Source organism: Etheostoma spectabile, unplaced genomic scaffold, assembly GCF_008692095.1.
Source record: "Etheostoma spectabile isolate EspeVRDwgs_2016 unplaced genomic scaffold, UIUC_Espe_1.0 scaffold352, whole genome shotgun sequence".
In the NCBI taxonomy this organism is placed as follows: domain Eukaryota; kingdom Metazoa; phylum Chordata; class Actinopteri; order Perciformes; family Percidae; genus Etheostoma; species Etheostoma spectabile.
This window is the reverse complement of record NW_022605591.1, coordinates 70,862-84,174: the sequence shown is the minus strand read 5'-3', so window position 1 is coordinate 84,174 and position 13,313 is coordinate 70,862. Positions and strand designations below refer to the sequence as shown.

Sequence of the window (13,313 nt, the reverse complement as noted above, 5' to 3'; positions counted from 1 at the left end):
ATCTCTGCAGGGTAAATCCAGACAGCTAGCTAGAGTATCTGTTGAATCTGAGTTTTCTGTTGCACGCCTACTTTTCAATACACACATTCTACCAAAACAAGTTCCCTCCCGAGGCTATTTTGCATGCTGATTGTAATTGGTTTAAAGAAATGCCAATAAACCAGAGCAGCTTTTTCTCTCATCCCAGAATGCTGTGTGGACTAGCCAGACCCTCCTTTGCAGCGCTGTGAAGGAAGGTCTGGCAATGTGAGACTAGGAGTGAGGGTACCTTTGAACTCTGTAATGGCTTCATCTGAAACATGTTTGACTGCTAAGTACATCAGACATTTTACTGGAGCTGTAGGGCTAACATTTAATAGTGTCAGTCTGTTTTACAACATTTTATAATTACAATTTCTGAAATTTTACAACAGCATTGAAACTGTTTTACAAGAAGACATCTTCCATTTACATTACAAAAGTCTGAGAAACTCTGAAAATGGCCAAAATGGACCTATAAAGGTTTCCAGAAGTTGGAACGCTACTTATACTTTTCATGTCATTTTCAGTGTGTTGGACCTCTTTCCTGCTGCCTTTGACATTATTGTCCTTACACGCCCCCTGCAGGTCGCAGCAGTGGCAACAGATGAGTCGCGCAGAGAGGGAGAAGATGGGCCTCATTGTTAGAGACATTGGGGAGTTCTGGTAGATTTTCATTCCTAATTATTTGCTTGGATCCCAGTTACATTAACTTAGCTGCTAGTTTTCCCAATGTGTTCATAAAACAAAACTGTAAAATAAATTTTAAAAGTGGGCATGTGGCATAATTTATTTCCATATATCTTGTTGATGCTTGATTCATATGTCTTGTCGTTCTCAAGCAAGTTTTTCTCTCCTATTTCTCAGGATGGATTTTGAGGATTTCTGTCACTACTTCACTGACGTGGTCGTGTGCTGGCTGGTAGAGAGGGCTCCGCTGTGGCCGAGCTCTTACTGGAGGGAAGTGCAGTGCTATGGGGAGTGGACTTTAGCTCCCACTTCCCCGGGAACACCTCCATCCACCGTCCTCAACTGCAGCCACGCGCTGAGCTTGGGAAAGAACAGCGCCAAACCTGAAGGGACCAAGCAACAAGGGAACCAGAAGGAGGCCAGGCTTGGGGAGAGTCAGCAGAAGGAAGGGAAAGGAGGAAGGTGTGAGCGAGACAAGACTGTAAAAAAAGAGACAAAGGAAGATGATAGTGTAGAGGTGGGAGGATGGGAGGTCCAGATGGATAAGAGGAGTCGATGTGGAGGATGCATCAACCACAGAGACACTTTCCTGTACAATCCACAGGTAAAACTAAAGTGGAAACGTAAAGTGTTTTGATGAGTGCATGCGTTTTTAAACATTTTTATTTCTAGTTCATGTTTGAGGTGAGAGGCAAAGAGGAGGAGGTGCTGATCTGTCTGCAGCAGGAGGACAGGAGGGCACAGAGGAAAGATGGAGGAGGAGAAAACCTGCCTATAGGGTTTGAGGTGCTTAAGGTGAGCAGTTCACAGACCAAAATGTGAACAAACACCTTTTCAATACCTACAAAAAAAACAAAACATTCCCTGCTGCCTTGTCGTGGCCCAGGTGGAGGTGAACCGCTGTAGCCGGGTGCAGTGTGTGGTGGAGCAGGCGGCCAGCTCTGTCTACATGGACTCCCGCAGTGTGACGCTGAGGGGGACTTTGACTCTGGGGCGCTACGTCGTATTGCCCACCACCTTCCTGCCAGGCGCCACAGGACGCTTCCTCCTACGTCTCTTCTCCCACTCCCATATCCAACTCAGGTGTGTGTCACAGGAGTTTGCGTGCTTGCATATTTGATAAAAATAAGTTTTTTCTTAGGCTCTTCAAATTATTTCATAAAACATATTACATCAACAAAACATTCCATCTATGTTTTCGTTTGTTTTCATTTATTTCAAACACAACTGCTTTCCCACTGTGTCGTGGAAATATAATAATAATAATAATGTATACTTTATTAATCCCACAAGGGGAAATTACAATTTACACTCTGTTATTACTACACATACATGCTCAGTACATGCACTAATTGAGAGATGTAAGAGTAAGGGGGCCCATGGAAAGGCGCCCCAGTTGGGCGTTCAGTGCCTTGCTCAAGAGCACCTTGGCAGTTCCCAGGAGATGAACTGGCACCTCTCCAGCTAAACTGTGTTTCCTTGGGGATTTTATTCCATTCATAGAATAAAGGCAAATTAAATCATTACGGTGTTGTATGAGTTTTCTTAGAAACAGTACAGTACATGTATTTAAACATGTATACTCTTTTACAAGGGTGTATTATGCAGATTTTACATCTGTTGACATAACATGATATTCATAATTCTAGTATTCTTACAACATGTTTTGACTAGAAATGCTAGGACAGAAAAAAACAATCAAAACAAGAATACAGAAATTCCAAAATAAATGTTATATTTATATGAAAAAAACTATGTTTTTGTTTTACAGGAACAATATGTTTCTTGCTCTCAGATTTGACTAAATCTGTTTCTCTTCAACCCTCATCTTTGATTTGTGATTTATTTTATGTCTTTGTTCTTTTTTGTGTGTAGGGAATTGAGGGAGGATTATCCATCTCCTTGTGTCTTCCAGTGTTTCTTACCTCAACCCACTGTGGTGACCACAGTCTACCTCCACAGGGCATCAGGACTCAGCCTTCCCAAACAGACAGGTGGCTTATAGCACAACACTACAGCTCCTCCACTCTTACAGATAGAAGTGGGCAAATGAAAAAGCAAGGAAAACACACCACATCTTGTCTTGTTTCTTCTTTGCTTACTGTTGTATTGTGTGTGATAATCCACAGCTCCAGATGTTTATGCCATAGTGCGTTGTGAGAACAACATCATAAGGACACAGGTTTTCAAGGTGGAGGGAAATCCTGAGTTCAACCTCAGAGCCATCTTCTACAGGAGATACCCCAGCACACACATCTCTATTGAGGTTTGACACACTACACATGCATGCATGCACGCATGCACGCTCGCATGCATGCACACAATCATTCCTGTCTTGTTTGCAGTTATGGAGCAGAGGTTGGCTGTGGGACTCCATCTTGGGTGGGGCTCGACTCCAGACAGCAGAATGTGAAAAGACTCAAAGCCATGTAATCGATCTACGAGGCGGCCATTACCGTTCAGGATACCGAGGGTGCGTCTACGTTGAGACGTCCTCCAGCGTCTGCCTCACAGACTTATGACAGCATCGTCTGGTTGCCTTGTTAATGACGTCAAGACATGGCAACCGGACAGCCTCTCGGGTGGAGGTTTATGGACAAACAGAAGTTTTTATGAACTATTGAAAAAAACTTCATGAGTAAAGATTGAGTTAACTAGCTATGGTGCTGGTATGTATTGACAAATGTAGCATTCATAGGTGAACTGTGCATTTCCCTATTTAATGTGTATGCTCTGCAGTGATCTGCTGGTCAGACGTGCAGGTGTATCCTTCATGACTTCAGCAGTCTATCAAAAAATATGTTGAACTGCTGGCAAAATAATATATATGGTATATGTTATATTTATTACATTGTCAATACTGCTGTCATGTGTGAGTTTTGCTCTTGTTGCTGTCATATTTGTATTTTAATTTACAATTATTTATGTTGTTAATATACTTTAATGTAAACGTACAAAATCCCATTTGCAAAACATTTTCTTATTATTAAAGGTCCCATATTATGCTCATTTTCAAGTTCATAGATTTGGGTTTTTTACTAAAACATGTTTACGTGCTTTAATGTTAAAACAAAACTGAATATCAATTTTGCTGACTTCAGATGGTCTCATATCTTTAAATGATTAGACAAGACTAACACCAGTACTTAGATAATGTGCACTAGTGAAGTGCACTCTAGTAAGAGTGAAGGATTAACCATAGATGAAAATGCAAATTTTAGGTTTGAACTTGAGATATTGTCTTTTTCTAACCTTAAATGAACTTGTACAAAGAGAATACAGCACTAAAATAGTGTGAACATGTACAAAAGGTTTTTTATGTTTCCACTTTTTTGATGATGGAGATTATTGAGACTTCAACATTACTGCGGCTGACAGTATTCTGGAAAATCATATCTACTGTGTAGCTGCCACTGTATGTGGCCACACCTCTGTTCCAATGCAAACTAAGTTAAGATTAAAGTCTTGGTCAACCTTAATCTCTTCTCATTTGACACTATTTGTTTATCCAGAGCCTGTTATATTTGAGTGCTGCTTTTGAAAGTGAAGGTGTGTTTTAATGTGTGTTTATTTCAAGTGTTCATATTTCAGCATGCTTTGGTACAACAATGCTGTGATACTTCATTTTATCCATCTATTTTGTCTTAATTTTATGACACTACAGCTTAGATTTTAATTCACTCTTTGGCCAATCCTCTCCAATTTTTTTTTTTTCTTTTACCTTGTAATCTTAAAGAAGTCCAACCAGGGCCCTGTCCAAAATGCACCATGACAACCCTGTGCCTGTATACATTTAAAATGTGTGGGTCAAGCAGGTATACAGACTCAAAATTTCATTTACATTCATTCTACAAGAATGTACATGGTATGAATTTGCTTTGCAAAGTACAATACTGTACAACTGTTTTAGATTATTTCCTTTGAAACCTGATTAAAATGTAACAAGTAACAGTTACATTCCACCAGTGTTAAAGGGCTATTCTGCTGCCTAATGAGTACTTTTACTTACCTACTTATTTTAAGTAGTCTGCTTTTTGCTGCTAATACTTTTGTACTTTTACCTAATTAACATTTTGAAGTTTGCTTGAAACAGGGCATTTTTACAGTGTTATATTCATACTTCGACTTAATAATAATTGGAAAAATACAACCGAATCAGCTGATCGCGTGAACGCTGGTTTGGGCATGCGCGCTGTCAAAAGGCGGTGGCATCGAGGCGCGGCTGTCGCAGTCACAGCAGCAGAGCAGACAAGAAAGGGAAGCCTAGACTCATTCTCAAGTAAGTGGAGAGAAGAAAACCACAAACAAGGACATTTTCAATAGCAGTACTACTTACTACTACTTTCATACTCTTTGCGGTTATTTGTAGTTTAAATCAGACACCAGGAAGTTGACTTTATCTTGGTGCCTAACTTACCGGGGCGGGGCAGAAAACAGTAAACATGGCCCAAAAAGCGAGGCCAATGTTTTACGATATTGTTTCTAGTTTTACAGTATTTATTTAGCAAGTTTTGCTTAAGTTTCATGTAAGTGTTGCTTTTGAAACTGAAGTGGAAAGTTGATTTTTTTTTTTTTTTTATTAAAGCTGCCTGTTAAATGGCATGTTAACATTTAATCTACAATTTAGGCTATTAGTTAATCATTTAAAATTGGACTTTAATCATCTTCAATTTGAAATATTTTGTCCTTAAATGAAGGATCATGTCTGTTTTTAAGTACATAGTGCGCAGGTAGCTGTTGCTGATGTTGTCAAACTGGCTAGGTAGGCTATTGTTTCTTCACACAAGTACTGTACGTGTGTCAAGATAAGCTATGTCTGGAATGCACACTGTGCATTCAGGTTACCCCATTCTATGTAATCATATGTCTATGCTGGACACTCATAATTAGGAATTGCGTGAAAACTAAAATGAATTTAGGCTGGGATGAATTGGGGCTATACTCTCCAGAACCATGATTAATAATCTAATGAGCAGCCACTTATATCATTCCTGCTGGTCCTTAAAAACCCATATGTCTTCAACTGATGTTTAACACAAATACAATTTAAATCTAGGAGAAGGATGCTTATAGAGAAACTTCCAACTAAACTCATTTAATTCAGTTTTGTCATCAGATGAACTCTACTTTGAAACCAGTCATATAAGGTCTGCGACTCTGAAAAGAACTGTCAAACCTTTGAAACGATGTTGTAGTAAGGTTATCAAGGTTGTCCCATCTTGGACTTGAGTCAAAAAATTTTTTTAGCATAAAGCCTTTATTACGAATCGTAAGTGTGGAGTTTCAAAGTGGAAATGACGTGTAATCCAAAAAGGAGTCTTTGACTATTTGCGAATGGGTGAAGCCAACTTAGATTAATTAATTAAAATACTAGCTCACAGATTTAGCACTGTGCTCTACAACATCGTTAAACTCATGATGGAATTTCTTTTCTTGTAAAAATCAATGTAGCAGAACCAGAGATATTGCCTTTTGTATTCCATGCATTCTTCTTCTTTGTCAAAACCTGGTGCTGCCTACATTACTCACAAAGAACCCTTGAAACCATTAGTCAATTATTTAGAAATGTGTCAAGTAAGAAGGCCAAATATCCACTTGGTTTCATCCTCCTTGAAGGACCAATGTGTAGGAATATCCCCCATCTAACATTGAGATCGTATATTTCTCGCACCTAGCAGTTCAAATTACGTGTTACAGCTACAGTAGCCTTCATGCTTCAAAAAGCCAGTCTTTTGCTTTTTCAGTGTCCTTTTGCTTTTTCTGGGTTAAGAAGAGGACTCCTGTTCTTGAAACTTGGATTTTGAATATGCGCATGAGGTGGAGTGGACATGTTTTTGAAGGGCAATAAAGAGTTTGGTAATGAACAACTACAAAAGTTACAGACTTGACCTTTAAATGTTTGCAAACAAAGTAAGCTACATTTTGTGGCATTTTTGCTTGAAAAAGGACTCAAACAATTAAATTGATTATCAAGATAGTTGATAAATTTGTGTCAAGTGAGTTTATGATTAATCACTACTTTATTGCGGCTTTAATTTAATGAATAAAATCCTCAAATTGCCATCCTCCCTGTGGAAAACATACCTCCTGTATATTAGAGATGTTGCCTTTGACGAACAAGGTGGCAAAAGAACAATAGGATCAACATTTGTCATCTAATGTTTAAGTTCTTAAAACCTTTGTTTTCTTCTTGCCTTCGGCTGATGAAGATCATATTGAATTAAATGATTTTCATCATGCAGACTTATACTTGTTAACCACATTGTAACTTTAGTCTACATTTCTGTCTGTTCTGAATCTCCCTCTGTAGGTCAGAATTCTAATTACTGATAATGTCAAACAGCGGGCTTATTCGAAACATCCGCAGGCCTCCTCAACCCCCAACACCAATACTAGGTGAGATCAACTAAACCATCAGAGTTTCGTTTTGCTTAGATTTTTTACAGAAAAGAGGCTGTAATTGTGCTTACAGTGTGTCCGCTAGGGGTGGAAATCACCAGACGCCCCCTGATACGATATCATCATGATACATGTCATCGTCATCATCATCATCATCATCATCATGTCACAATACAATATTAGTGGGATTTTAAACATATTGCAGTATTCTGCGATATTAATTCATTACCTTTTTTCCAACTTCTGATTTTTCCCAATTTCCCAATACTATGCTGTTTCGATTTCTTTTTTTTCCCCTCACCCCTAGTGTCCACATTTATTAGTTGACAAAATTGTTGCCATTGCTACTTCAGCGTTTTGTCAGGAAGTTGTAATTACATGACTCTGCAGAGCTGTATACTCACTGAACTTATCAAAGTTATCCAGTCTCTCCTCCCTTTGCAGGTGAGCAACTGGAATAGTGACAGGACGTTATCACCCCCACCCCCCCACATTTTATTTTTTTTATTTTTTATTTAACCTTTATTTATCCAGGTAAACTGTTTGAGAACCAATTCTCATTTACAAACATGACCTGGCCACATGTTCGCTCTTCATCTGTAACGTCCTACTCTGGCTCAAATGAATACGGCCGGCCATCAAATTATAATGACCTTGTCCATTTTCTCAAAATCATTTTAAATATTCAGTCATGGCACTGAAAATGTTTTAGATAACACAAAGGTATAATTCCTGTAGCCTACTCCAAAAGAACAACAAGAAGTCACTTTGTGAGATAGATAATGTTGTGAGACACATAAAATGAAAATCTGAGACCTGTTAGAAGCAAAAACAATCACTTTTAGTGGACAAAAATTGAGGTTGCACAATTGCCCCATTAGGTAACATTGCAGCCAGGTTTACTGTGTTCTTGCTCAATACTGGACCAATTTCAATGATTTTTGTTCTCATCAGTCTATTAGACACAAATACATGGAGAAATGGTTACCCTGGGTAATCACCTGTTTCACGTATCCTAAGGTGGCATCTATTTGCTGGATTTTTCCATAGCGGTCGCTAGCTAGCAAATAAGCTTGTTGTTGTTCATATTTTGACACATATCCTAATATAATTCTTTCTTCTTGCAGCATGTTCAAAGTTGTTTTTATGTGTCATGCCCATTGTGCAGATTGCAATTGGTGAGTGATTCATATTTACAGACATTTTAGTGTGTGTTTCACTGAAATGTTATAATTTAAATGTTGGAAGTCTGAATTTTTTTCTGTACTAGTGAATAAATTAAATGGACTAATCTGCTGTAATTGCCCATGTGTCCAAAAGGTGCTGTACATTTGGATGACTGTCCGCGTCAGCACTACATCCCCATCTATTTAATTGTGGTGGGAGTCTTTAGCCTGGTGCTGTCTGTGCTCTCCTGCCTGCCATGCGCTCAAAAGTCCGAAGACAGCGCCCCCAACACATTCAGTCAAGTCTGCACGGCCTGGAACTCGTTGACATCTTGCTTTCTCTTCGGCTGGTTTATTGCTGGTAAGGCTGAACTATGAGCTCACAGTAGGAAGCAAAACCAAAAATAGTGCAAGTGACATCATACCAAGCTCAAGGGAAATATTTGTTCTGGCAAACAGTCAAAGCACTATTCTAAATTTATATTCAACAATTGGACAACAACACAAACTCCAGCCTCTTAAATGATCACAAGACTAAAACTGTTGCGACACAAATTGCAGAGTTGTTGTGTTAGACTGCATTAGCCAGGTGTACCTAATAAATACCAATTTGCAGGTTCTCTCGGCTGCAATATCCCTCCTGAAGGTGCCCCTATTGGAGGATCAACACAGTTTAGTGACATGTATCGGCCACTAGATGTCCATATTTTTCTGCTAGAGATCCCACTCCCTTTTTTCGAAATCAACACAGCTGCACTCAAACCATTGTAAACAATGGGTTTCATATTGTAGCGGTGCTGTTGCAGCCTTTTGTAACAAAGTCTAACAATCAAGGAGTCATATGTCCAGAAGATGACAAGTTTTTTTTTTTTTTTTTTTAAACAAGACCAAATTGCAAAATGTTTATTAAAGTTAGATTATAATAAATAATGTATTTTAATATTTTAAAACTGAACCGAATAAATGAACAGAACTGAATAAATTTAGTCATATACACAATGTATTTTATTTTATGGAGTTTCTTTATTGTCTAGGTAATGTGTGGATATACTCTATTTATGAGCCTAACTACAACAAGAATACAACCAGTGTGGAGCCATACTGCGACCGGACACTCTACCTGTTTGCCTTCTGGACCACCACCCTGGTCTACATCCTCCTGGGTCTGTTCCTGGTGGGCGGGTGCTGTGTCCTCTTCTGCTTCTTCCTGTGTGGCCGAGCCGACGCCGACGACAATGTCTAGGGACAAACAAACAAATGAGGAGACAGGATGCATCTCATGAGGCTGCACACAATGGTTTGGCTGCTTACATTGCAACACAAGACTAATATTTCTTATCTTAACACCTATCATGTTTAATAATGGCACTTCTAGTTGCACAACCTTTGTTTTGGCAGCCCCAGTAGATACATGCCTAACTCCAAGATGCTGTACATTTTACACTGATTTATAAATGTTTGTTTTCTCAATGCTGAGCCTTTTCTACCTCCTACAGAAGCTGCAATACATTCTATTTGTAGTAATCTTCTATCACTTTTTGTCCAAAATATATACTGATGTATTGTTTTCATGTTGAGCCAGTGATTGGGTTTAAACTTGATGCAGAGTAAAGAATTATATGGTAAAATGTCTGTTTTTAGTGAATTAATTTTGACTTGATGTTGCTCTTTTTTGATACTTTAATGCTAAGATTGTTGACAATTTGTCAAGTTTTGTAAGAAGTCAAGATTGTTGACAAGCACTTTACTGTAATAGACAGTGGTTTCTCATACATCATAAGCCTATATTTAATACTAATAATTCATTGGTTTGTTTCCAGGAGGTTCCAACATTTCTGATGGTTCCTTATATAATCACATCACTAAAATTAGTCTACAGATCAAACTATATCCAATGAAGTTTTTACTGCTATGTTATGCACTAACTAATATAGCTCAGCATAAATTCTTTCAGGAAGACCTAACTGTTAATTGATGCTCTCCTAAATCAATTCAGCTGTAAATAAATGTACATTTTATCATGCTGTGTATAACAGTCATATATCTGCAACTAGTCTCTCCTGATAGAAATGTAGTTCAGTGTAAATTCTTCCAGGTGATCAATGCTCTCTACCTAAATCAAATCAGCTGGTGGAGACGTTCACCTTCCTGCTAAACAATCAGAATCGTACACAAATTGCCAAAGGGCCAATCACAGAGTCACAACCCTGCTTTAAAATCAGTTTCTCCCTTTGCTATCAGCTGTCGTTGCTACCCTCCACCTCCCTTTCCACCTCCAGCTGACCAGTCCGGAGCCTCCTTCGGTCTGGTCTTTGGGCTCCTTCACCACCACCGGTGTATGGATTCCATTGGGGGGGGGGGGACTATTCGTATAGCGATGGAGTCTAATCGCCAAAGACTTTGTACTTTTTATTGCTGTACAGTATGTCTCTCCTAATTTAATTAAGATCACATACCATATATCAATCATGATACAATCAATGATATATTGTATTGTTACCTGAGGAATTAATTAAAAGAGAAAGATAGGATGGGAACTCATTAAAAAAAGAAAGAAAATCTATTGCTGAGCAGTTAATTTTGAGTTCAGGATATTAAAAACGGGCTGTGACTACCAGACAAGCTTAACCTCATGTAGAACTGTATTGGATATGTTATGTGTAACTACATGTGTACTTATGTGTGACTACATGTGTGCTTCAGACAGAACAACTATGCAATCTTCTCCATACCTTATAGGGGAATGCTTGTGTCTCTGGTGAAGGGAGTTTGATGAGGGTATGACTAAAGAACCTCTTAGAATAACCCCAAATATAGTAAGTCTGTTGCTAACTGATAAGTATCTGGTCCATCAATAACACAGCCCCCTCTCCCCCCCGCATGTTTGCCCATAAAACGTGTGTGTAAGACTCTGTACACTTTCGCGGACTGCTTTGGCAGTCTGTTAATTTATCTCCTTCTACTTGCAAGAGAATAATAAAATAACAAAGACAACTCCAGTGTTTAGACTATTTATTTTTAGCTTCATCACCAAACACCAGAGAGATTTTACACAACAGAACACTCAGATTAGTTACTAAGATGGAGAAAAAAAAGGAAGTAGTATCTTCATAGAACTAAAATAGCTGTTTTATTTAACTTGTGCCAAATAATCAAATGAGGAAATAGTTATGTAGTAGATGTAGCTGTTAAACACACATCTCCATGCAGGAAATGTGCGTTTTGGCCACTTCTGATCTTTTTGTGATGTTTTAAGCTTGTTGCTATCATTTTAACAAGTTTACATTACCTATATGGAGATGTGTGTTTAACAGCTACTGTTAAGAAACTAATGTAAACCTGTTGAAATGACAGCAACAAGCTTAAAACATCACAAAAAGCAGAGAAGAGGCCGAAACACAGATTTCTTGCATGGAGATGTGTGTTTAACAGCTACTGTTAATAAACTCATGTATACCCTGTTGAAATGACAGCAACAAGCTTAAAACATTTCCAAAAGTTTAGAAGAGGCCAAAACTCACGTTTCCTGGATGGAGATGTGTGTTTAACAGCTACTGTTAAGAAATACTGTAAACCTGTTGAAATGACAGAAACAAGCTTAAAACATGGCAAAAGGCTCAGAAGAGGCCAAAACGCACGTTTCCTGCATGGAGATGTGTTTTTAACAGATACTGTTAAGAAACCCTTGTAAAAATGTTGAAATGACAGAAACAAGCTTAAGACATGAGAAAAGGATCAGAAGAGGCCGAAACGCATGTTTCCTGTATGGAAATGTGTGTTTCACTGCTACTGGTAAGAAACCACTGTATACCTGTTGAAATGACAGAAACAAGCTTAAAACATGAGAAAAGGGTAAGAAGAGGCCAAAACGCACGTTTCCTGTATGGAGATGTGTTTTTAACAGCTACTGTTAAGAAACTACTGTAAACCTGTTGAAATGACAGCAACAAGCTTAAAACATCACAAAAAGCATAGAAGAGGCCAAAACACACATTTCCTGCATGGAGACGTGTGTCTAACAGCTACTGTTAAGAAACTACTGTAAACCTGTTGAAATAACAAAAACAAGCTTAAAACATGAGAAAAGGATCAGAAGAGGCCGAAACGCATGTTTCCTGTATGGAGATGTGTGTTTCACAGCTACTGTTAAGAAACGCTTGTAAACCTGTTGAAATGACAAAAACAAGCTTAAAACATGAGAAAAGGCCCAGAAGAGGCCAATACGCATATTTCCTGCATGAAGATGTGTGTTTCACAGCTACTGTTAAGAAGAACTAGGCTAAACAATGTTGAAAATGGCACAAAATAGCAAACCAAGAGCTGTTTGTAATTGCAGTATTTCCATATTTTGTGTTTATTTTTGATAATTTGAGTCGTATTGTGCTCTAGTCTCTAAAGAACTGAGCTGGTATTGTGCATTTATTTTCCTTTTTTTGATTATGCTTGTTCTTGTCCCTCATACCAACGTTTCCGACAGGGCTCGTGGTACGAACAAACTAAACCAGCCATGACCATCATATTTTGAACTGTTTACAAAAGCTCAGCAATAGTAATTGGTATCAAACAAAATGCCGATAGCATTACTATAAAAAATGATAAATATGATACAATGTTGACGTGAGCGCAGCATTCAAGTAGGGATCCTGGCACAATCTATATTTCCCCTAATTGAACTTCTTGTTGATCAAACCTTGTTCATGCACACAATTGAAGTGTATATATACAAAAAAATAGTATGATTATGGTGAAAATCTGTTGGTTCGTAGATTTTTCAGAATGCCGAAGCTAAAAACTCTGCTAGGGCTTTTAACTTCTGGTTTTCACGCGGGATTGTTTGTTCTCGTTTTTTTAAGGAGACAACACCGACCACAAGAGAGACCCCTCGTTCAAGCAAACATAATTTACCGTCGATGACGTCTCGTTCCGTTCGCTTTGTTCACGGCTTTAACTTATCACTTGTCTCAGCCACCTATACTTTCCGGTTTCTTGGTTGTCAAAATAAAAGCCCGATACCTAATAATAAAAACCTTATAGTAGCGT

At 38.4% G+C, this 13,313-nt stretch overlaps 2 protein-coding genes across 4 annotated transcripts in view; both read left to right on the top strand.

Moving 5' to 3' along the window:
- The window catches only part of LOC116686360 (calpain-5), a 22,064-nt gene extending 17,899 nt beyond the window's left edge, over positions 1 to 4,165 (top strand). For both annotated transcript variants that reach the window (XM_032511354.1, XM_032511355.1), the window contains 7 exons: positions 607 to 684; positions 886 to 1,312; positions 1,381 to 1,503; positions 1,595 to 1,791; positions 2,584 to 2,702; positions 2,838 to 2,974; positions 3,054 to 4,165. In XM_032511354.1, the coding sequence (XP_032367245.1) occupies positions 607 to 684; positions 886 to 1,312; positions 1,381 to 1,503; positions 1,595 to 1,791; positions 2,584 to 2,702; positions 2,838 to 2,974; positions 3,054 to 3,230 (1,258 nt within the window). In that variant the 3' untranslated portion in view covers positions 3,231 to 4,165. The remainder of the gene's footprint in view (positions 1 to 606; positions 685 to 885; positions 1,313 to 1,380; positions 1,504 to 1,594; positions 1,792 to 2,583; positions 2,703 to 2,837; positions 2,975 to 3,053) is intronic.
- A 730-nt stretch (positions 4,166 to 4,895) lies between these two features.
- LOC116686361 (transmembrane protein 272) lies at positions 4,896 to 10,743 on the top strand. 2 transcript variants are annotated; one of them, XM_032511357.1, is made up of 5 exons: positions 4,896 to 4,987; positions 7,019 to 7,104; positions 8,235 to 8,285; positions 8,428 to 8,634; positions 9,308 to 10,743. In XM_032511357.1, the coding sequence occupies exons 2-5, from the start codon at positions 7,041 to 7,043 to the stop codon at positions 9,514 to 9,516; spliced, it is 531 nt and encodes a 176-aa protein (XP_032367248.1). In that variant the 5' UTR covers positions 4,896 to 4,987; positions 7,019 to 7,040; the 3' UTR covers positions 9,517 to 10,743. The 2 variants fall into 2 exon arrangements, with proteins under 2 accessions (XP_032367248.1, XP_032367249.1); XM_032511358.1 differs by lacking the exon at positions 8,235 to 8,285 and having other exon boundaries at positions 4,918 to 4,987.
- The last annotated feature ends 2,570 nt before the right edge of the window (positions 10,744 to 13,313 follow it).